Genomic DNA, 23,979 nt, shown 5'->3' with positions numbered 1-23,979 from the left:
TGTAATTATAGGCAATAGTAGGACAAAATAGTCATTTTCATCCATTTTTTCAAACTTTTAATTGTAAAAAGCTGCTATATTGAGCTTTTTCACCCTAAAACTCTCTTCCAGACCTCTCCCAACCAAACAATTCCAATTAACTTTTTCTAAAGATCAAACCTCTAATTCACCCAATTTTTTTATATTTTATTTTAAAACTCTCATAACCAAACACCCCTTAGACTCAAAACTCACCCCTAGACTCACTTGGAATAAACTCTCCCTAACTTTTAACGATTGATCTCACTTGTTGGTGTTTGATGAATGATGACCAATAAAGTCAATTTGATTTTTTAGGTTTACTTTCTTCCTAATATTTTTTGGTTAAATAAATTCTTGCAATATCATTCAAAGAGTCACAATTCCATTCCATTGTCTTTTTCCTCCCTTTATTAAATCTTATTAATGCAAGATTAACAACCCCTTTTGTTAACATCACCTTTTTTCCTCCTTTATTTTTCTCTCTCTAAAATCCTGTGGTTTGGTACAATCTCATTCTATCAAAACCAACAATAGATTCCATTTCTATTCAACTTTTAGCTGAATTTCATCTTTCTTGTTAAAAAAGTTGCATCTTTCTGTATTTTAGCATCTGGGTATTTGATTCCTTCATTCAAAACTTTCTGGGAATTCTTCAAAGTCTTTCCTTTTTCAACAAAAAATATGTCTCCTTCAAATTTCCCTCTAAGATGGGAAAGTACAGGGGATAAATGGTGGTATGCATCACCCATAGATTGGGCGGCAGCAAATGGTCATTATGACTTAGTCAGGGAGCTCCTCCGCCTCGACGGCAACCACCTCATCAACCTGACTTCCCTCCGTCGCATCCGCCGCCTTGAGGCGGTGTGGGATGATGAAGCACAGTTTGATGATGTTGCAAAGTGCAGGAGTGAGGTTGCACACCAACTGTTCGATGAGTGTCAGACTCAAAAAATGGGGAAAGATAAAAATTCTTTGATTGTTGCTGGCTATGGTGGGTGGCTTTTGTACACTGCTGCCTCAGCTGGGGACTTGAGTTTTGTGACACAACTTCTAAGAAAATACCCTTTGCTTGTTTTTGGGGAAGGTGAATATGGGCTTACTGATATACTCTATGCTGCTGCTAGGAGTAAGAATCCTGAGGTGTTTAAGGCTGTTTATGGTTTCGCCATTTCGCCACGGTTTTTGGACGGCGGAGGAGAAATGGAGGAACAAACAAATGAAGAGGTTCCTATGGCTTTTAAGTTAGATGTGAAGAATAGAGCTGTTCATGCTGCTGCTAGAGGTGGGAATTTGATTGTTTTGATGGAGCTTCTTGCTGAATCTGCTGATGTTTTGGAGTTCAGGGATGTTAATGGTTCCACTGTTTTGCATTCTGCTGCTGGTAAAGGCCAAGTTGAGGTGAGGTTCTTGCTTCTGTGCATTAGAAACTTTCTTTTCTTAGTTTACTTGTGTTTATGTCATGTTCTGTTTGTTACAGATTTTAGATTTTAAAGTTTCAGGATCACAATTTTCAATTGGTGGTACATTTCTTGTTTGTGTTCATTGTTATGTTCATAGCTTATTCTAGTGTGTTGGTGGTAAAACTTGATGTACTTTGAGAACATCTGGATGTGTGCTGAGACCATCTGTATTGGCAAAATTTGTATACAAAGTGTGTATTATATTGTATGCAACATGTTTAGTCACTTGAAATCGCATAAATGTCGATTTCTTTTTTTTTATCTCTGGTTCGAACAAGCCACAAGTGCAATACAAATTACAAACCGGGGAAGGGAGGATTCAAACATGTGACCTATTTTACGCAGACCCTCAATCTTAAGCGCTAGGCAAAGACATAATTGGTACGTAAATGTCGGTTTTGCAGAGGGGTAAAGAAGTATGTAGTCTGAGATGTACCCCGTAATGTATTTGTTAAGTTATATTTGCTGCATAGTGAAGGATATCTGAGAAACCGAGGTAGCTTCTAGTGGAGGGGATAAAGAAGTAGTACTTACTTTTACACTAGGACTAAATGCCTTGGATCCAGCTCAAAGTAGGGACACTTAGAAGTGATGATATGAAACAAGTGATTATTAGTGTTCCCTGATATGACCATTATGATTAATCGCCTATTTAATTAGTATCTTGTGTTGAAGTATCAATCTATTGAACTATTGCTACCTGAGTGGTTAAGAAATATTTAATACCATACTTTGTACTTGTTAAGCCAGTGCCAAATAGCAAACTATCTATGTAAAGTAAGAATAGTTGAGAGTAATATGGATGTAATAAGTTCTCGAGGTAGTGACACTTAGAGCATTGAAATCTTAAAAGAGGTATTGGAAATCGCGCTTGTGGAGTGGTCCATGGCGGGCTTTTAAGTTGAGTAATTGAGATGGTTAGCACTATACTTCAGTTATTATCTACTCCGTATACACTTCACCATCATGGTTTTGTAGTCATCTGTGTCCCACATTGCCTTCTTGCATACTTGAGTACACTAGTATTAAGTAACCATCATGTTATCTTAATAGTGGGAAAATAGACAATGACCTCGGATTAGTTGTGATATTCACTATGCTCTCTAGGGATTCTAGCTTCAATGTTCGATCCACGATATAAGTGAATAAGAAGGGAATAGGAGACTCGGCCATAGACAACGGGTAAAAAGCAAATATAGAAGAAAGAATAAGAACATCTTGAAGAAGATGTGAAGGATGATTTGATACTTCAAACAATTATCATTTGCAGTAATTCATCATTTTTTGATGGTTTTCAATCTTTCTGTCCTTGCAGGTAGCTAAGCAATTGATAGCTTCCTATGACATGATCTCTTCCATTGACGATAAAGGAAATACACCATTGCATATTGCTGCTTACAGAGGTCAATTATCTGTTCTTGAAGCCCTGATTCAAGCATCTCCTTCATCTGCCTCTATTGTTAACAAGGCTGGAGAGACATTCCTCCACATGGCTGTTGCTGGTTTTCAAACTTCTGGTTTTCGTAGAATTGATCAACAGATTGAACTTATGAAGCAGCTTGTAAGTAGCAAACGTTTCATCATAGAAGATATTATCAATTCCGAGAATAATGAAGGGAGGACTGCCCTTCATTTGGCCATTATAGGGAACATTCACTCGGATTTGGTGCAACTGTTAATGAGTGCCCGCTACATCAATGTCAACATCCGTGATGATCATGGGATGACCCCACTTGATTACCTCAAGAGACAACCGAAATCTGCATCATCAGAAATCATAATCAGGCAGTTGATATCCGCAGGTGGTATATCCAGTTGCAAAGATTATGCAGTGAGAAAAGCATTTGCTTCTCATTTGAGGATGCAAAGCATAAGCAACAGCCCGGGAACATCCTTCAGAGTGTCTGACAATGAAATATTCCTAGGCACGGGACTTGATCGTGAGGTGCATCCTAGCCTAGGCCATATAAGTAGAGACCGTTTTCATTTTCACTCATCAAGCGAGGCAAGTCATTGTGGTTCACCTAGTTTGGAGGACAATAAAATCCCAGACATTAAGAAATCTGGCCCTTTACACAACGCAGCTAAGCGCCTTAAACTTATGTTCCACTGGCCGTTGGTGAAAAGGAAGGAAACTGAGAAGTCGAAGAGAACAAGGGAGAAAGATGAAAGTGTTTCTGACAAAAGAAGGAGCATTTCAGAGGAAACACCAATCCCGTTAAGAGAGAGATATTCCAATGCTTGTTCTATTTCCAGTAATAAGAGAACACTTGCAGTGAGGAGTAACATTTCAAGTCCTACCAACCGAAAGAAATTAGCTTCAGGTGTAGCACACGATGCTTTCCAGGATCAGCTTATGGCGAACCTTTCAGGTCAACCTTCATTTTCAAAGTCATCATTCTCTTCGAATAGTTCTCTTGAAAAGGGGAAAGAAATATGTGTGGAAGATGAGAATGCAAGACCGTCTTCCTCCTTGAAGCAAATCAGTGCTGCTGCTGCTGATGTTGCCCCAAATGTGATACGGAAACAAGGATCCATAAACAAGAGATTCGTTAACCCAATCTTGTGCTTTAGCGGATCACACTTATCAGTTAAGAATTCAGTTAAGCACTGCACTAAACAACCCGTTATTGCTGTTGCTTAAGGTAACCTGTTAAGACTGAATCACCCCTAGATATGCATGGATCGTTAAAAGATCGCCTTACATAGCTGTAAGTCTTGTAACTTTTAAGTTTAATCACTGCTTGTGATTGTGTGACCTCTTACTGTCATCTTCGAGTTTAACGTGACAGCTCTCTTGTAGATGACTCTGTAGTCTGTAGGATCATATCACTTATGAGATGTGTTTGTTTCTAAACTATCTCCTGTAATATATTTCAGAATTCAGAACCTAGCTTTCATCAATAATGTGTCAAAAGTTGATGCTCTTGTCATCTTTGTCATGTATAATCTCCCGTTTAAATGATATTCCTAATGACTTTTCGTAGCTAGATTTTGTCGATTTTAACTACTTCCATACCTAAGGAGTAAGGAGTATACTAAGTATATACCAAGGAAGTTCGAACATCACCATCTGCTTTCACTTGGGAGTGCATATTCCCTTATCTTCTCCTCAATCTACAATGTTGACCTGTATAGCTGGGCTGACGAAATCACATGTACTATAGGTAGCCTAGGCCATTTCATAATTTTAAAAAAATTTCATTAACAACTTACAAGGTACTAAGTCCAAATTTTTATTTTGACAAAGTTATGATATGTAAGAATTAAGATCAATGGGCGGTTCAAGATCCCTTTCAACAGCCGACAAAGATGACGGTATAATCTCTGGATATTCAACTAATCTTACAAAAGAGTGTATGATTAATTAAATGGCTAATGCAATGAAATTATGATGATTCCTTTGAGGTCCACCTGTTAATGGAAATATCACTTTAACGTGTACACACATCTTCTAAGCAAATTTGGCTGTCTTGTGGACCAGCCCACTACGACCCATCATTTTTCATTGCCAAAGTAGTACGAGTACATTATGAGCGGGTTCCTATCGTGTTTGTAAGATCGTTGATGTTAGCACTGAAAAATAAATTTGATTAGAGATTATAATAAATAATAATAGAATATAATAATTTGATCATATTAAGTAACTATTTGATTTAAAAATAAAATTCTTTGGTAAGAAGTTGAACTTATGCATAAGACCGTCATATACGTACTTCGTATAAGATTATATAGTACATTATAAAAAGAAAGATGTGATCAATAAGTGGTTGGATCAGACGATAAGGGAATTAACCTAACTTAATTCAAGATTTTACAGAGGAAGGGGTTTAAACCCGTGACTTAAGCGCCGCTTAACCATCAAGTCAAAAAGATTGTTGGTAATATAATGGTATTTGTCATTTGATTGAGAATTGTTCTTTCATCTGGATTCGATCCGACTTGAATCCAGCTTACTTGATATCTTACGGTTTTACTTAAAAAAAGGTTGGAAGTTGCCGACGGAAAAGAAAAAGGCTTACCAGGGCCATTAGTGACTATTGAGAAAACCCATACGCAAATTTCATACTTTATTATGGGCTATGGGACCTTAATACTTCATCCGTCTTTTAATACTCGCAATGTTTGTTAGTTTCACGCATGCTAATGCACAACTTTGATCATTTATATATTAAATTCTTTTTATGCAAAAATTATAAAAAGTTGATATTTTGAAAATACACATTGAGACGAATCTAACAAGATCCCACATGAATATGTTTTATCTTATATAAAAGGCATTAAGAATAGTCAAAGTAGATTATACGAATAGTGACAAAAGTCCAAACGTTGTGAGTATTAAAAGACGGAGGAAGTATATTGGTTTCTAACAAGAGCGGATATAATCGCTAATCTACCAATTGTTGAGAAAAGCCAGTCCTTATGCAAAACACAAATTAAGATATATTACGAAAAATGATTTTGGCATTGCGGAGTACTGAAAATTGCTCATGTTCTCACAAGTACATAAACACCACAACATGAAAAGACGAAGAAGGGAGCTAAAAGAATAAAAGATGAAAACTTTTTATGCTCGGTTAAAAAGTAATTGGTTGTGCCACATACGATATATATTTGTATTTCGAGGTTTTTTTGTTGACCAACAGAAAAATTGGATATGAATTGTATTCATCCCCTATGCCATCAACTCTGAAAGACTCCGGTCCCAATAAATCTTCCATGTTTTGGTTTTATAAAATTATGAATTATACAAGCTAAAGTGTAAATATAAAATATTGATGTCATAGGATTGAATGCATCTGTATTCAGTAAGATGTTGAATTTTCAAACTTTGACCCCTTATTATTTTTAGCCAAGATCCGTCACTTAACAGAGGACGTACAATGGTTACGTACACTAAATATGACTTGAGTGAAGCTTATTTTTCTCTTGTGTGAATGAAAATTCTATTCTTCATTTCAATGAATCTACAACTCAGCTTTTGAACCAAGAAAAAGGTTGTGCAATCACAGTTTAGGAATCATGCAAAAATAATTTTCACTCACCAAAGAAAACTTCCATGACATTCCAAAAAAAGAAAAAAAATTCCAATGTCACAAACATAGGAGTATATAAATATGAAAACCATGCACATAGGCAATGGTATAAACAATGGTATAGAAATTAAAATAAAGGACAATAAATAGATGGAATGATAAGCAAACCCTAAAACGTACTCCAAACTCTATGTTTTCGATACACACGTACGGTTATTGTCTGCATCACAGCTCCACTCCTAGTACATAAGAGGAAGGTATGCACACTTTGATCCAACAACAAGAAATTAAAACAAAATAAATTGTATCCCAAAATGAAGAAAAATACTAACTTCATAGTACTTAATTCCTTATGATGTAGTATAAATGTATAGTATGTTTGATCGAGCCTCTAGAGGCCCTGTTCGATAAGGTAGTCGCCCAACCTCTCGACGATTATGTTACACTGTCCTGGAGTCACTGGCTCATCATAGATTCCGAACACCAGAGCTTCATTTGTCTTCTTAATGCATGCGCCACCAGGTCCCTGTTCACACATTTACAATCATACAAATTAATATAACGGTTGATATATATAACTGTATAAATGTATGTATCATGTATGATAAGAAATAGGGTTTGATCAGATGGGTCGGGCTTTTGATTACAACTTTTTTCTACTCATCATTTTTAATCACTTTACAATAACCAATGCAATTGAAGAACATGCTTGTCAGTTATCACATTAAGAGTAAGATTAACGCTAGTATAAGCTAAGTTCCACGTCATCTTTTTTATTATTTTTTATTTATTTTCAATTAATCAGATTCTTGTTGAGACCCTTTCAGATTTACTTAATTTTTTCACCTCACCCCTCGTACTCATTCAAGACTCCTCAAACTTATCAAAATAATAAAATTAAAAAGAATAAATAATAATAATTAAGATTGAATGTACTGTTTAAACGTTTTAAGTAGAGTCTTGGAATTTAAAGACTATTGCTCAGACTTTTGTCATACTCTTCCACTTAAATAGGAGGTCTTAAATTAATACTCAATAAGACTATTGCTCATACTACCGCTAATCTCGCTCTTAAGGATGTTTGGTAACTAACACCGGTTAGGCGGTTACATAGGTGAGACTCTTGGGAACTTCTATAAATAGGCAGTAGATAATACCTTCTTCCCACGAATAACAGCTCCAGGCTCTCCCTGAATAACCATATACTTTTCTCCTCCAAGGAAAAGACCAGTGGGTGCCAAGCTATTCGGTTCGTCGAATTCATGCAGGATTGCTTTCATCTCTTCTTGCTTCAGCTGCAACCAAATATAATAGTTAGTTTCCAACATGCATACTAGTCAATATAAATTCTTGAACATAACAACATAATGCTACAGAGTATTACTCCGTACTATTTATTTATCATTTATAGGGTGATTGTATATGTCGCAATTTGTAAAAATAATATATTGTCTTAGTATGATGTGTCCATCATTTATTAGTGCCACATAAGATTTGAATCGTGTTGTTTTACTAACAAACCGGAGTAATATTTTACTATGATAAATATATTATAGAAATGTGAATCACAAAAGCAATACATTCATAATTCTGTCATCGTAAAAATATATGTTTTCTTTTATCTTGAATATCAATAACAATTAATAGGAAATGTAACCTAAAAATATAATGAGGGTACGGACATATGCAACTTTATCCCTGCAGTTATAGTAATCTTTTACTCCATGTGAAGGAAGCAAAGAGTTTATTAGTTGAAATATGCTTACATTTGCTTTCTCACGGTGACTAGACATATTTTTTGTTCTTAATATCTTTCATTTTACATTAAAAATTATGAATTGAGATGATCTAACAAAATCCACATATTAAAAGTATTTGATCTATTGAACAAGATCATGTGGATCACAAAAATCATACCAATACACAACTTTTGACCATTAATAAATCCAATCACACATGATTTTTTTTTAAAAGTAGATTATTTGAAAATATATAGTGATAGTAATCTAACAATATCTCAAACATAATATTTTGATAGTTGTAACAGTGATAATTTACGGTCAAACTTACCAACAAAAAAAAAAACAATCTACTGAACAAGATCACGTGGATCACCAAAAGCACACCATCTAAGGATCATATTATTAACACAAAAGGCCGGGAGGATAAAGAGATCACCTGGGGGAAGGTGGTGCTTTGAGCCCAAACGCTACCGTCAAAGCCGATAATAGCGGCGGCTTTAAGGTGGTTGGTGGTTTCTTCGATGGGGCACATCAAGTGGTCATCGACGTAAGTTTGCCACGACATTGTTGTAAACTTGATAGATCTTTTTTTCTCAAAAAAAAGTTGATAGTTTAATTTTGAGAAAATAAAAGTTTGATTTGTTCAATGGGATGATGGAAAGGAGAGGGGGGAAATGGCAATGAGATCACAGCTAATAAATAGGAGAAAAGAGAATTGACAAAATAATTGAATAACATGCATATCATTGATTATTTTCCTCATTAAAACACCTTTATAATTCAATTAGTGCCATTCACGTCGTCCTGTTTTTTAGGCACTCCTTCCCTCTCATTCTCTCTATTGCTTTCCATCCATAATTTTACCTATTTTTTCCATTCCCAAATCTTCTCGCAAATATTGACTAGAATACTATTTCGTATGTGCTTTTTATTCTTTATGTTTGGTATTATTCACTCGATTTAATGACTAATTAATGTTTATTGATATTTTTTAAAAAAATTTAAAATGCAAATTATATTTATTTATGATGTTTTCCCTTTTATCTAAATTTTGACATTGGAAGAGTATGACATACTTAATATTCCAATAAGAAAGTGGGAGAGATTAAATGCACAATGAATTTAATGATTAAAATAATCACTTTAATTGACACAATTTTTTGACATAATATTAGGGGTATTTATGAAATAAAATAAAAAAATTATTCCAAACGTAAAGATTAAAATGGGACACCCAAAACGAAATACGCGCATAAAGAATAAAAATGGACGGAAGTCTAAATATACGCGATGGGTGTTTCAAGTTTCAAAAACATAGTTTCCAGAATCGTTTTTTATAAACTTTTATATAAGGCGGTCTTACACAAAAGACCACATTGGTGTCGTATAAGTTAAGTAATAGAACGAATTAGTTAAGCAATAGAACTAATTAATTAATCATTTAAACCAAATAGTTAAGCAATGAAACTAATTAGTTAAGCACTAAACTAATTAGTTAAGCTATGAAACCAATTAGTTAAGCAATATAACCAATTAGTTAAGCAATGAAAGTGGTAATTTCGGTAAGGCGCTCTTATACAAAAGTTGACGTTCATTTTTAGTTGACACAATTTGACTTTTGACACTATTCATATATTTTACTTTAATTATCAATTATAATTTATACATAAGATAAAACATAGTTATGTGGAAACTTGTTATAATCGTCTCTTTGTATAGATTTTAATATCAATTCTAATTTTTACCCATTAATTATAATTAAAGATACTAATGGTTGAAATCTAATTATGTTTGACAAATGTGATATAAGAATTGTGTCAAGTAAAAAAGAACGAAGGAAGTACCAATAACTCAAAATATATTAACATTGGAAAAACCTCAACCAAAACTCGATTTGGGTAAAGATTGATTGAGTCGAGTGCTTTATAACAAATTGAAATTGTTTGGCTTTTATTTGTGCATGCTTCTGCCATTTCTTAGGCTTTGTTCTGTTCGTCTTATTTCACTTAATTCAGAAAAAATAAGTACAGATAACTTCAGATAAATTCAGATAAAATATGTTCAGGAAAAATAAGGGTAGACCAAGTATAATTTATAACTAAAATAATTTTTGATAAGTTCTAATAAGTCCAGATAAGATAATTTTAAGAAAAATAAGTGAAAATCAGGTGACTAGAGCGCACCACTAATATATGCATCGATTTGACTTTTACTTTAACCATTCACAAATCTTTGACTTTAACACTATTCACAGATTAACTTTGATCATGTGTATTACTAATATTTAAATCAATTTTTGCTAGAATCAACCTTCTAGGATGATGTTAGGTTATGAAAAATATAAACAATATAATTCATGCGGAAAAACCATAAAGCCAGAAATCCAAATTAATTGCCACATAGTCAATTAGCATAATTAGGATACATACAATGTGATGCGTGCCTTCCCTAGCTGCTCCCGAACCGAACAAGAACAAGTTTAGGACTCCAAATGTCGCCCCTCCGTAGATAGTCCACATCACGTTCGGATCCGCCTCAGATTCAATTAACTAGAATATTATCTAAGGTTTTATGTGCACTCGGGAAACTTATTATAATATTAGGCAAGTATTAAATTCTCTCTTGAATCTAATAATGTAGAATAGTATATTGAATTGCATTATAAATTGTGATCATGAACCACATATTTATAGGGTGGAAGTAGCGGAGTTTGAATTCTACTAGGAATCGAATAACTAAATCTATTAGGATTCTAGTTGAATAATATCATTAGAATTTTAGGTTTAATCAAATACCTAAGTATTTCAGATTTAACTAAAATATCCAATTTGAGTAGAATTAGGAAAACACTATTACTTGACAACCAAGTAATCCTAACCGGCCAAGGCATTGCATGCGTGTAGCACACATAGCCCGCACCCCCGCAACACGCAAGCCCACGAGTGGCGCTGCTGCTTGCTCGGTTGGCCCAAGGGCGCTGGCAGCAAGCACGCGGCCCATTTGGGCGCTGCTTTGCTCGGCCTGCTTTGCGCGCGCGGCTTGCTGGGTGCTGGGCCTTGCGTCTCGCAAGTTCGATAGTCGATCGTTCGTAGACCAATGTTATTAGAATCGCGATCCGGATCGTAGGATCGTACGATCCTACGATCCAGAATTTGCAAATCGATCCGGGTCGTAGCTGAAATCGTAACTGCGTCAGGATCGTTAGTGGAATCGTTCGGGATCGTTCAGAATCGGTAGGATCGTATTGAATCGCGATCCTATCAACGATTCTAACGATCCAGCTTTTAACCTTTTCAATGAAGCCCAAGTTTGAGAGAAGCCTGTTTGAAGCCCAATACAAAGCAAAAGAAACCTACGCGACCTTTCTCAGTCGTACGATGGCACCTTTGAATCGTCTCCTCCACCTCGCCCCTCTTCTTTGCTCGAATTTAAGCTCCATAGTCGTATCCAAAGATTAATTGAAGCTCGAATCCAGGCATCTGACATCCCTTCTCTTTAGTAAATGAATCAAAGATCTCTTTTTACAAACGAGTTCAATCAACAAGGTAAATTTTTGCTTCTTGTTCTTCACCTCTTCAATTCTTATATTCAGATATTCTATTAAAAATTTCGATACTTTCATTTGATTAATTGAGTTGATTTTTGTAATTTTAATTTGATTTATGTATTTGATTTATTTATTTTCGAAATTTTATTTTTTAATTGTCCTGCTTTTTTTTCCGCACTGAAACTTCAGACTTAAAGATGCTTCTGTTTACAATCAAGAGTCTGTATTTTACTCAGTACAGCAATTGAGTTGCATGTGTCACATTCTTTTTAATTACCTGCCAATTGAGACACTACACTACAAATGAGCTTAATATTAGTATATTACCTAATTACCATGTTCTAGCGTGTGTTGCTCCCAATTACCATGTTTCTTTGTTGATTAGTTTAGTTATTGTGATTTGTTAGTCTGGAAGTTTTTTTTTGTTTTTTTGTTTTTGTTTTTTTAGTAGGTTAATTACAGGTTTTGAATATGGAAAGTTCTGCCAAAAAAAGGGAAAATGGTTAAGAAATTATGATGATGTCAATCTCAAGGGAAAGGGAACATCTGGGGAATTAAGCAATTTTTTGACGACCGAAATTTTGGCTAGGATGAAAATTAGTTTGTGTTGTTAGGTATTTAGATTAATTACTAGAAGTTGTAAATATAGTGCTTAAAAAATATTTTATTTTCCTTGTATTCTTTGGAATTGTAAGCTTTAAAATAATAATCGTAGAACTGTGTTACCATGTATTAATGTATGACACTAATATCGATCTTATGTGAGCAAAAGTTTTTTTTGGTTGTTTTTATTAGAAAATCATGTACTAGTCACCTTCTATCATTTCGATTGCTCAATTTATCAAATTTGTAGGATCTTACGATCCAACGTCCGATCCTACCGATCCGATCTTACCGATCTGCTCCTACCCTCTCCCACCGATCCCAAGTGGGATCCCGATCCTGACAACCTTGGTTCGTACATCGCGCTTCCGATTCGTTTTCCGATTCCGGAATTCATTTCCGATTCGAACAAATATTTAATATTTCCGATTCCGGAATTTATTTCCGACTCGAACAAATATTTAATATTTCCGTTTCCGGAATTTGTTTCCGATTCCGACAATATTTTCGATTCCGGTAATATTTCCGTTTCCGGTAATATTTACGATTCCGGCAATATTTCTTTTTCCGATAATATTTTCCGATATGTAACATGTTTCTGTTTCCGGGAACATCTACGACTTGAATAATATTTATATTTCCGTCATGATCCATATTTCCGTTTTCGGCAATATCATCATTTCCGGAGCATTCTATATTTTGCCTTTTGACGATTTCAGCTCCCACTGGAACCGAGATCTGTCGTTTTCGAATGTTCATAAATAGAGTGTTTAATGAATATATTCACTTAAATACTTGATCCGTTCATGTACTATTTGTGTGACCCTACGGGTTCAGTCAAGAGTAAGTTGTGGATTAATATTATTAATTCCACTTGAACTGAAGCAGCCTCTAGCTAGGCATTCAGCTCACTTGATCTCACTGAATTATTAACTTGTTTAATTAATACTGAACCGCATTTATTAGACTTAGCATTGGATGCATACTTGGACCAAGGGCATTATTTCCTTCAGTCTCCTACTTGTCCTTAGGGACAAGTGTGCATTGCCTAATTCCTTTGTCGCTTGATGCTTGCTCATGAACATAAGGTAAGAGTAGTCATCCTTATTATGTCCAGAGGTATTTCTCAGTTTCAGAGTTCAATTGATCAAATAAACAGATAATCATAGTCTATGATTCATCTGAGCACGGCCATGCATCTTTCAGTTTCTAGCTCTCCGAGTGGCCCTTTACAACTTTCAGCATCTCATCCCAATTTATGGGAGGACAATCCCAATCTTGTGATCTTGAGGTTAGACTTCGTTTGATAGGTGATTACCTGAGCGTTGCCGTTATAGTCTCCTTTTACGGTGCGACGCTTGACAACGTCAAAGTAACCAGTTCTCAAACAAGTAATCTCAAATCACTCAGGTATTGAGGATTAGTGACTAATAATGTAATGAAATTTACTTATGACATATTATCATCTCTTATAGTATAGTTTCATAGGTATGTCCGATACTAATCTTCTCAAGTAAGTATCTATGAAAATGATTGCGACATTGCCATGTCCACATAGTTCAAGAAATAAAACTACTAGTCATCTTGCAATCTAGTCGTCTAGCGTTTTCTATGCGTCCACCTTTATAGAAAACTTCCGACCAGGGACCATTTTCAACTTTTGACATTCAAGTTCACTTGATAGAAATTTCTTAGTCACAGGACTGGTCCTGACAGTCTATCTTGAATATATCGTCAAATTGAAAGGACTCATCATTTAATAACCACAAATTAAATGGAAAAATGAATTATATTCGTTTATATGAATGGTTAACCAAAAACGTTTTATAAAGTATTAAACTCTAAAACTTTAAAACATTTATTAAGGACATCAAAGCCATTCTCCAACATGCTTGATTCCCATAGCTGCAGTGTGCGAGTTGTGTTTCGCTTGTGGCAGAGGTTTAGTTAAGGGATCTGAGATATTGTCGTCATTTCCAATCTTGCTTATCTCGACTTCTTTTCTTTCAACGAACTCTCGTAGAAGGTGAAATCTACGAAGTACATGCTTGACTCTTTGGTGGTGTCTAGGCTCCTTTGTCTGTGCAATAGCTCCTTTATTGTCAAAATATAGAGCTATTGGTCCTTTAATGGAGGGGACTACACCAATTTCACCTATGAACTTTCTTAGACAAATAGTTTCCTTTGCTGCTTCATGTGCAGCAATGTACTCCACTTCAGTTGTAGAATCCAGAATGATGCTATGTTTAGCACTTTTACATCTTACTGCACCTCCGTTGAGGCAGAAGACAAACCCAGACTGTGATATGAAATCATCTTTGTCGGTTTGGAAACTTGCGTCCGTATAGCCGTTAACAATTAATTCATCATCTCCACCATAGACCAAGGAATCATCTTTGTGCCTTTTCAGGTACTTCAGAATATTCTTGGCAGCAGTCCAATGTGCCTCTCCTAGGTCTGACTGGTATCTGCTCGTAGCACTGAGTGCGTACGCAACATCTGGGCGTGTACATATCATAGCATACATTATTGAACCAATCAATGATGCATATGGAATCCCACTCATTCGTCTACGCTCATCCATTGTTTTTGGGCACTGAGTCTTGCTTAGAGTCATTCCATGAGACATGGGTAGGTAGCCTCGCTTGGAGTCTGCCATATTGAACCTTTCAAGCACCTTATTGATATAAGTGCTTTGACTAAGTCCAATCATCTTTTTAGATCTATCTCTGTAGATCTTGATGCCCAGTATGTACTGTGCTTCTCCTAGATCCTTCATCGAAAAACATTTCCCAAGCCAAATCTTGACAGAGTTCAACATAGGAATGTCATTTCCGATAAGTAATATGTCGTCGACATATAAAAGAAGTTTTGCTCCTACTGACCTTCTTGTATACACAAGATTCGTCTGCGTTCTTGACGAAGCCAAAGTCACTGACTGCTTCATCAAAACGTATATTCCAGCTCCTTGATGCTTGCTTCAATCCATAAATGGATTTCTTAAGCTTGCATACCTTTTTAGCATTCTTTGGATCCTCAAAACCCTCAGGTTGTGTCATAAACACAGTTTCTGTTCAAACGTCGTTTAAGAAAGCGGTTTTGACATCCATCTGCCATATTTTGTAATCGTAATATGCAGCGATTGCTAACATTATCCGAATAGACTTTAGCATTGCAACTGGTGAAAAGGTTTCATCGTAATCCACACCGTGGACTTGCCTATAACCTTTTGCAACCAATCTAGCTTTGAAAACTTCTAGTTTCCCATCCTTGTCCTTTTTCAGTTTGAAAACCCATTTGCTTCCTATGGCTTGGTAGCCATCTGGAAAATCGACCAAATCCCAAACTTGGTTTCAGACATGGAGTCTAATTCAGATTGCATGGCTTCTTGCCATTGCTTGGAGCTAGGGCTTGTTATAGCTTGTTTGTAAGTCGCAGGTTCATCGCTTTCCAGCAATAGAACTTCATGGCTCTCGTTCGTCAAAACACCTAAGTATCTTTCCGGTTGAGACCTATATCTCTGCGATCTACGCGGGGTTACATTTCTAGTTGGTTCTTGATTCTCACCAGATACTTCTAAAGATCTCTGAGTTTCAACCTGAATGTCATCTTGAGCATTCTCTAGAGTTTGTTGTTCGACTCGAATTTCTTCGTGGTCTACTTTTCTCCCACTTGTCATTTTGGAAATGTGATCTCTTTCCAAAAAATACCATCTCGATCAACAAACACCTTGTTCTCAGATGTATTGTAGAAGTAATACCCCTTTGTTTCCTTTGGGTAGCCCACAAGAATACATTTTTCAGATTTTGGTTGAAGTTTGTAAGAAATTAATCGTTTGACGTATACTTCACAACCCCAAATCTTAAGAAAAGACACATTTGGAGGCTTTCCAAACCATAACTCATATGGAGTCTTTTCGACAGCTTTAGATAGAGCTCTATTTAGTGTGAGTGCAGCTGTGTTTAGTGCATGTCCCCAAAATTCTATTGGAAGTTCGGCCTGACCTACCATTGATCGAACCATGTCTAGCAAGGTCTTGTTCCTCCGTTCTGACACACCGTTCCATTGAGATGTTCCAGGAGGAGTCAATTCTGACAAGATTCCACATTCTTTCAGATGGTCATCAAATTCATAGCTCAGATATTCACCGCCTCTATCAGACCGCAGTGCTTTAATCTTCTTGCCTAGTTGATTCTCTACTTCACTATGAAATTCCTTGAATTTGTCAAAGGATTCAGACTTATGCTTCATTATGTAGACATAACCATATCTACTGAAGTCATCAGTGAAAGTGATAAAGTAGTTGAAACCACCTCTAGCATTTGAACTCATTGGTCCACATACATCTGTATGGATTAAACCCAATAGATCAGTTGCTCTTTCTCCAACTTTAGAGAAAGGTTTCTTTGTCATTTTGCCAAGTAAGCATGATTCGCATTTACCATAATCCTCTAAGTCAAATGGTTCTAAAATTCCTTCCTTTTGAAGTCTTTCTATGCGCTTCATGTTAATATGGCCAAATCGACAATGCCACAGATAGGTGAGATCTGAATCATTCTTTTTGGCCTTTTTGGTATTTATGTTATAAACTTGTTTGTCGTGATCTAGTAAATAAAGTCCATTGACTAATCTAGCAGATCCATAAAACATCTCTTTAAAATAAAACGAGCAACTATTGTCTTTTATTAAAAAGGTAAATCCCTTAGCAGCTAAGCAAGAAATAGATTTGATGTTTTTAGTATGACTTGGAACATGGAAACACTCTTCCAGTTCCAAAACTAGCCTAGAGGGCAACGACAAATAATAAGTTCCTACAGCTAATGCAGCAATCCTTGCTCCATTTCCCACTCGTAGGTCGATTTCACCCTTGCTTAACCTTCTACTTCTTCTTAGTCCCTGTGAATTGGAACATAAGTGTGAGCCACAACCTGTATCTAATACCCAAGAAGTTGAATTTGCAAGTATACAGTCTATAACAAAAATACCTGAAGATGGAACGACCGTTCCGTTCTTCTGATCTTCCTTAAGCTTCAAGCAATCTCTCTTCCAATGCCCCTTCTTCTTACAGTATAAGCATTCAGATTCAGAAGTGGGTTGGCTCACCTTCTTCTTTTCAGACTTGGTGCCGCCAGTTTGTTTAGTTGGGCTGGCCTTCTTGCCACCTTTCTTAGCATTCCTCTTCTTACCAGATTTCTTGAACTTGCCCCCACGCACCATAAGCACATCTTGCTTATCACTTTTGAGCGTCTTTTCAGCGGTCTTCAGCATACCGTGAAGCTCAGTGAGCGTTTTTTCCAGACTATTCATACTGTAGTTCAGCTTGAACAGATCATACCCGCTATGAAGAGAATGGAGGATGGTGTCTACAACCATTTCATGAGAGAACTGCTGATCCAACCGACTCATATTCTCAATTAATCCAATCATCTTGAGAACATGTGGACTTACGGGCTCGCCCTTCTATATGAGTCTCGAATCTTTCGGCTCGAGCCAGATCTTGGAACATGTTCTTTAACTATTGATGATCGTGAAAGCATCTGAGTTGATGAACGTTTTCTGTAGATCTGCACTCAAGGTTGCAAGCATTAGACATTTTACATCCTTGTTGGCATCAATCCAACGATTGAGGGCTGCCTGCTGATTGACCCATTCGCCCGCGGCTTCGGGCATCGACTCTTCCAGGACAAACTCCTTTTCTTCCTGCATAAGAACTATTTGCAAGTTCCTTTGCCAGTAAAGGAAGTTTTTCCCGTTCAACTTCTCCTTTTCGAGAATTGATCGGATGTTGAATGAATTGTTGTTTTCCATAGTTAAAACTACAACTGAAAAGAATAAACAAATAAATAACCATTCATAGTTTCTCTTAATAAACTTAAATTCTAGCATTCATGCATAATTCAATATTTTTTAAGCATTTTATTCGAGTTATGTGTTCCGACAGGTGTGAATAAAATGAATCCAAGATCCTTAAATCATTGAAGAATTAAGAACATTATGTATTTAGACTCAATGAATCCAACATCATATGCATCGGGGACAGTGACGCCTAAATGAGCCTCACCACCTACTGTTGTGGGATCTTTTACGGTGATGACATGTCACGCGTTCCTCGGAGGTATCAAGTATGAGCTGGCATGATCCTCTGTCAACCTGCAAAACAAGAATATTCCCGTAGGAATATTCCCTCCGATGCCTAAGTAAGTATAAGCTAGAGAGAGAAATAATTTAAGAGAGAAGGCAGATCAAATATAGTTTAAAGGTAGGTGGGAATGAATTGAATGCCCCCTTTTACCTAGGGATTTGCACTATTTATAGTGTTAGGGTTTCTTGGGATTTGATCCTCAAACCCTGACATGATTATTGGGTGCTTTCCCAGATTATGACATGTGTCCGATGATAGGAGGTCTGATTAGACCTGTTGGGCCCTTTGCATGTTGGGCTTTCCTGCAAGCTTTGAGCTTGTTAGACATGATTTGACCAGGGATTCCTCCAATAAAATGGGGTCATGGGCCTAAGAGATGGGCCATGGGTCTGAATGCGGATACGGGCTCAGCATGGATTCTGTTTATCCATGATGGAGAATCTTTGTCTTCTATTTTGGCCATCCTAGTAAAGCCATGTGGCAGTCTATTATTTTAGGCCACATCATTTTCCCCTCAAGGAGGGTGCCCCTTGCCCAGGTGGGGTAGCCTTCTTGTTATGGTGGAGGGCCACGTGTGATTGCTTTTGGGAGCCTGATTTTGCCTTTAAAATCTTCAGAAATCGTTGGTTTCCCTCATTTGCCTTTTGTTATTTTCAAAGAGATTTCTAGAGAGAGAGAGAGCGCTTCCCCTCCGACGATCTTCTTGTGTTTGTATTGAGTGTTCTTGGATTCTTTGTTCGTTGTTCTTGGAGTTTGGACAGCTTGCATGACCATTTCAGCAGCTTGATCACTTATTGGTAAGTGTTTCTGTTAGTTTCCTGTTTCTGCATGTATCTGAAATTTGTACTTTTTTTATGCTTTTATTTCTTGGGGAGGACGACGTACCCGTTCTTTTGCTTTTTTCTCTTTTCTCAACTCAGACGTCCTGTTCCTTATGCAGGACGGCATGGCTCGTATTAAGCAGGCAACAACGTAGGTACATGGGGAGCACCACGAGAGAGGGACATCAGGGTTCCTTTTTCGAACCCGTCCCAAGGAAACAGGGGTGGAGTTAGCTCCTCCCATCATTTAGGAGACGGGGGTTCCAAGGCGGCACGTTCTTCAAGGAGAAGAAAGGGTGTGGCCTGCCGTCCTCGCATCCCTCGTGAGGATTTTGAAGATGATTCTTCCAGCTCTTCAGACGAGGAGTTTGCAAAAAATCTTCCCCCTATGGTTCGTGGAAAAGAGGATGTGGACTTGTTTCCTTATGACATCCTCCCCAGCAAAAAATGGTTGAGATACCTAAGGGAGCAAGGACGTGACTTCGAGCGTTTCTTGCTCTTGCCTCGTGGCTTTAGTTTTAGGTGTCCTCGTCCCTTTAATACTGTAGATCGTCTTTCTTTGGGGGAGGTTGCTGTCTATACGACCGCCTTCAGATTAGGCCTTAAATGGTTATGACATTGGCCTAGCCCTTCTGACCCCTAATTCTTGGGCGAATGCCTTTGGTTATATTGCCAAGTGTGCGTTGAGTGACGTCACCCCTTCCTTTCCTGCCTTCGTTAGACTTGTAGACATTGCTCCTTCTTCTCGTTCTCCCCAGGGATGGTTCACCTTTTATAGTCGGCGGGGTTATAAGACGGTAGTAGGTAAGTCCTCTAGATGGGTATGGTGGAGGACCAAATGGTCTATTATCCGAATGGAGGACCTCCCTCTTTCAGAGCGTCTTTCACGCTGGAATTATCGGCCTCGCTTCTTGTCTAAGACTGACGCCTATCCTCGCCTTCTGTCAAGAGAATGGAGGCTCATAAACCCTTTATTTCAGGCTGAAATGTATCGGCTGTCTGCGAAGAGTCACGCCTGGGTGCCTTATAGTTGGCTTCCCCACGTGGGTCAGTTCACCAACATGGTCTTTCTTGCGGCCGTTGGTCTCTGCCCTTACTTGCATAGAGGTAGTATTGCATTTTATTTTCCACAAAAACCTTGTTTTCTTATCCTTCACTGATCCCCTTGGTGTTTGTGTAGATTCTTCCATGAGACGTCTGTCCCTAGAAGACAAGGGTTGGGTGGACGTGCCTACCTGGTTGTCCCAGGTGTATACTGATGACGTCTTCAAGGCCGTGGAGGCCAAGAAGAAAGAATCTTCAAAGAAGTCTGATGAGGGGGCTTCTGGTGACGCTTCTAAGGTACATTTTATTCAATTGGACGCATTTTATCTTTAAAGTCTATGCTGGTTTTTTTTTTTTACCCTTTTCATTTCCAGGAGCTCACCTCGTCGGCTACGAAGAAGCGTCCTGCCTCTTCAGCGGTGGCCCCTAAGCCCAAGCGACCCTTCTTTAAGAAGCCGGGCAGTGCTGATGCTGCGGCGAAGCCGCCGGTGATGAAGCCGTCAACCCCTCTGGCTGGGGGAGAGAAAGCCCCTGTTCCTCAATGGACCGATCTTCCTCCTGAACCAAAGGAGGCGTCTCCAAAGGCGGCCAACGATGGTTGTTCCGCAGCCAAAGCGACCGCTACTGGGACGGGCGCTGGTAAGGTTGATGCGCCTGGCGCCGCTGCAGATGTTGGCCAGGCTATTGCTTCCTCGTCGAGAGAGAGGAAGGGCAAGGAGTCCAAAGACCCTCCTCCTGCTGGGGATGTGTCAATGCCTCCGCCGGCTCCGTCGACTGGTCAGTTGTTTAATACTTAGGACGTCTTGATAACTTAGTGATTTGATATATTGATTGATACATGGATATTGGCTCAGGTGATATGTTCAAACGGATGAGGCGGGCCGAGGTGGCGAATATTCCCCCATCTGGTGGGTTTAGCTCAGAGGAAAAGGACAAGATCCTTTCGGCCGTCTACGATGCTATTTATGAGGAGTATGTGAACTCTCTTCCTGGAATTGACCTGGGGTACTTTGGGGCCATGCAGTCCCTCATACTTGACGTAAGTGTAATTTTTTTTATTTTTTATTCTTATTTTTTTTATTTTGGTTCTCATGTTTTGGAAGTGAGTTAAGTCTGCTTTGGGTTCGTGGCAGCTCTTTATCCGTTGTGCCGAGGGTAGGCATTACCGCTTTGACATGCACCAAGAGATGTTGAAGCACAAAGACCAGATTGAGAATCATGAGAAGTATGCTGAGAAAAATTATAGGGAGATCAATGAGGACGCGGATGTCCAGATCAGGTCGGAGACGGCTGCCCTGAGGAAGGCTGAGGAGGATGCCCATAATTATGAAAGGACGCTGCTGGAGCATGAGGAGAAGTTGACTGCACTAAGGACGGGGTATTCTGCCGTCTCGGAGTGAGTCACCAACTTTTCTACCAAGGTGGACGCCTTGGAGAAGAAGCTCAAGGCCACTCAGGACAAGATTGAAACCGTGCGGGGGCAAGCCGCTAGTTTTTTCAAGCTTGGGGAGGAGTCCATTCTGGAGAATGCTCGGCGGGCTTGGGATCAGTCAATGGATGGGAAGGACTTTTCCTGGTTTAGACGTCGGATTTCGTACCAGATGGCCGTCTCGGCTGCTCGACGCCTTGGTCTTGATCCTCCCGAGTTTTTTAGTGAGGGGGAGGATGAGGACGCAGAAGAAGAGGAGGTGAATTCTTCCGAAGATCAGAACGTCCAGGACGGAAGCTCGACGGCCCCTCATCCGTAGACTGTTCTTATTTTAATGATAGTTTCTGTAGCGCCGTAGGCGCTTGTAATAACATTGATGCCCTTGGGCATTTATTCTTATTTGGGTTTGTTGCGCCTTGTGCGCATGTATGAATATTTTCTGCCTCCTGTGCACTTGTGTTTTTATTCCATTTCAGCTTTATACTGACTTTTCAGGAACATATTTTCTGATCTAATTGTGGACGGTTACCCCATTGTTTTAGGTGATCAGCCTAATTTGGGGCGCTAATCTAGGCTACTCCTCAGGCCGTCAACCGATTAGTCTTTTGTGATGCCTTCAAAGGAGAGGGCGTCCATTTTAAATGACTGCTTTGTCGAGTCTTGTTTGCGCTTTCACGTCTTTATTAATTTAGGCCACTTCTAAGGCCTTCGTTCAATTAACCAATCGTGACGCCGCCTCTTGGGGCTCGTTATCGTGGGGGGAACTTCACTTTTTACGTTTTGCTATATGATTTTCGGTGGCTTTATTGGGCCATGAGTTCATCAGAGTTTTTGATGAGGGAAACATTGTCATAAAGTTAACATTTTTCTAAGTAGCGAAGATAAGCTGGCCATTTTGTAGGCAAGCATTACAGGCCGTTTTGTGGGCTCTTACATAATTGCTAGGCCGTTTTGTAGGCTCATATTACATAAAGTATTCTGACTAGTCTAATGACATTCTACTCTTTAGCCACTTTTCTCTATCTTGACTGGGATACTTGTTTTGGGCAAATTCGACTTAGAGACGAACTTGCCTTGATGAAGGTGCTAACAATTGATCGAGCTAGATAATTGAAAATGGTGAGAACAAGTTGTAATAGCATGAAATAATCGTAGGTCTTATTGCTTGGAAATCATGTGTGTAAAATAGACAAGACTAAGCTATTTTATAGGCATTTACAATTAAAGTGTAACGTTTGTGCTTAATTGCACATAATTAGACAATAAATGCGTAATGAAGGCCGACTTCATCAAGGGTTTGTAACGGCCGTTTTGATCCCAGCAGTTGAGAGTAATGTTCGAACGGTGCCACCTCGCGCCTTGCTGGCAGCCACGTATGTAATGCTTGCCACGTTTGTAACAGCCCGCTCTCTATGAGCTGCTAATTAGAATAGCTTATTAAACACTAATCAAAATTAACTCTTAATCCACCAAGGATTAAACCAATCTCATCAACAACTCTCATAATAAACCTCAGAATATAGACAAATAAAACTATTACAACCTTATTCAATTCACACAATCCAGCTAGTACATCTCTTTCCCCCATTCACGATCCTTGATTTAACTTCGGCATTTACTAAACCTGCAAAATCACTACATAAGAAACTGCCCCCACCAGGACAGGTTCAAAGAACAAAGTCAGGGAAATTGAGTACACATTGCCCTACCTGAAACTCATTTTAGTGGCTTAAAACATAATTTCGTGAGTTATTTATTTCAAAGATAAAACCGATTCAATAAGAATCAAATCATATTCAAATTAAGCCCAGTAATCAAATTGCAATAGTTTAAAGCACTTGAAACATTGAACAAAACTTTGATGTTCATAATTGATAAATAAATCAAGCAAGGGCTTAGACTCAATCACCAGGTGATTCCCAAAGATCGTAAGATTTATATTTTCAGAAGTCCTCAAATCCATTTTTCAACGTAACTAATCTCATATGCTTTGAAAATGAATCCATCACAAATTCTCAACTCGTATCTCAGAGTCTACCTGAGCTTAAACAACTAACACAACTTAACTAAGACTAATTCTCCGCTTCCCGATATAATGGAGAAAATCTTCATGTTGAGGCTCACCTCCAAATCA

General features: G+C 38.1%; 3 protein-coding genes and 1 long non-coding RNA gene across 4 annotated transcripts; 3 read left to right on the top strand and 1 right to left on the bottom strand.

The window, feature by feature from the left end:
• The first annotated feature begins 286 nt into the window (after positions 1 to 286).
• On the top strand, positions 287 to 4,423 carry LOC110774922 (uncharacterized). Its single transcript, XM_021979522.2, has 2 exons — positions 287 to 1,419; positions 2,797 to 4,423. Exons 1-2 carry the CDS (start codon positions 703 to 705, stop codon positions 4,123 to 4,125), a joined length of 2,046 nt encoding a protein of 681 aa, XP_021835214.1. The 5' UTR covers positions 287 to 702; the 3' UTR covers positions 4,126 to 4,423.
• Positions 4,424 to 6,572: 2,149 nt separating this feature from the next.
• LOC110774915 (profilin Sal k 4.0201) lies at positions 6,573 to 8,992 on the bottom strand. The gene is made up of 3 exons (XM_021979515.2): positions 8,696 to 8,992; positions 7,675 to 7,812; positions 6,573 to 7,043 (listed from the first exon to the last, which is right to left on the bottom strand). The coding sequence occupies exons 1-3, from the start codon at positions 8,822 to 8,824 to the stop codon at positions 6,909 to 6,911; spliced, it is 402 nt and encodes a 133-aa protein (XP_021835207.1). The 5' UTR covers positions 8,825 to 8,992; the 3' UTR covers positions 6,573 to 6,908.
• A 2,398-nt stretch (positions 8,993 to 11,390) lies between these two features.
• Positions 11,391 to 12,605, top strand: LOC130466978 (uncharacterized). Its single transcript, XR_008927135.1, has 2 exons — positions 11,391 to 11,804; positions 12,255 to 12,605. It is a non-coding gene; the product is annotated as an uncharacterized lncRNA (long non-coding RNA).
• Positions 12,606 to 20,226: 7,621 nt separating this feature from the next.
• On the top strand, positions 20,227 to 22,304 carry LOC130467496 (uncharacterized). The gene is made up of 5 exons (XM_056836013.1): positions 20,227 to 20,479; positions 20,553 to 20,713; positions 20,791 to 21,193; positions 21,271 to 21,455; positions 21,550 to 22,304. Exons 1-5 carry the CDS (start codon positions 20,227 to 20,229, stop codon positions 21,814 to 21,816), a joined length of 1,269 nt encoding a protein of 422 aa, XP_056691991.1. The 3' UTR covers positions 21,817 to 22,304.
• Positions 22,305 to 23,979: the final 1,675 nt, after the last annotated feature.

This window comes from Spinacia oleracea, chromosome 2 (genome assembly GCF_020520425.1).
Source record: "Spinacia oleracea cultivar Varoflay chromosome 2, BTI_SOV_V1, whole genome shotgun sequence".
NCBI classification, from domain to species: domain Eukaryota; kingdom Viridiplantae; phylum Streptophyta; class Magnoliopsida; order Caryophyllales; family Amaranthaceae; genus Spinacia; species Spinacia oleracea.
This window is presented reverse-complemented; position numbering and strand designations above follow the sequence as displayed.

Bases quoted from the DNA above. Each gene is read 5' to 3' on its own strand.
- LOC110774922 (XM_021979522.2), top strand. From the start codon at position 703: ATGTCTCCTTCAAATTTCCCTCTAAGATGGGAAAGTACAGGGGATAAA. The intron at 1,420-2,796 runs GTGAGGTTCTTG...CTGTCCTTGCAG, and splicing joins CTGGTAAAGGCCAAGTTGAG to GTAGCTAAGCAATTGATAGC.
- LOC110774915 (XM_021979515.2), bottom strand. From the start codon at position 8,824: ATGTCGTGGCAAACTTACGTCGATGACCACTTGATGTGCCCCATCGAA. The intron at 7,813-8,695 runs GTGATCTCTTTA...ATTTGGTTGCAG, and splicing joins AAAGCACCACCTTCCCCCAG to CTGAAGCAAGAAGAGATGAA. The intron at 7,044-7,674 runs GTATTATCTACT...ATGTGTGAACAG, and splicing joins CTGTTATTCGTGGGAAGAAG to GGACCTGGTGGCGCATGCAT.
- LOC130467496 (XM_056836013.1), top strand. From the start codon at position 20,227: ATGGAGGACCTCCCTCTTTCAGAGCGTCTTTCACGCTGGAATTATCGG. The intron at 20,480-20,552 runs GTAGTATTGCAT...GTGTTTGTGTAG, and splicing joins CTGCCCTTACTTGCATAGAG to ATTCTTCCATGAGACGTCTG. The intron at 20,714-20,790 runs GTACATTTTATT...TTTCATTTCCAG, and splicing joins CTTCTGGTGACGCTTCTAAG to GAGCTCACCTCGTCGGCTAC.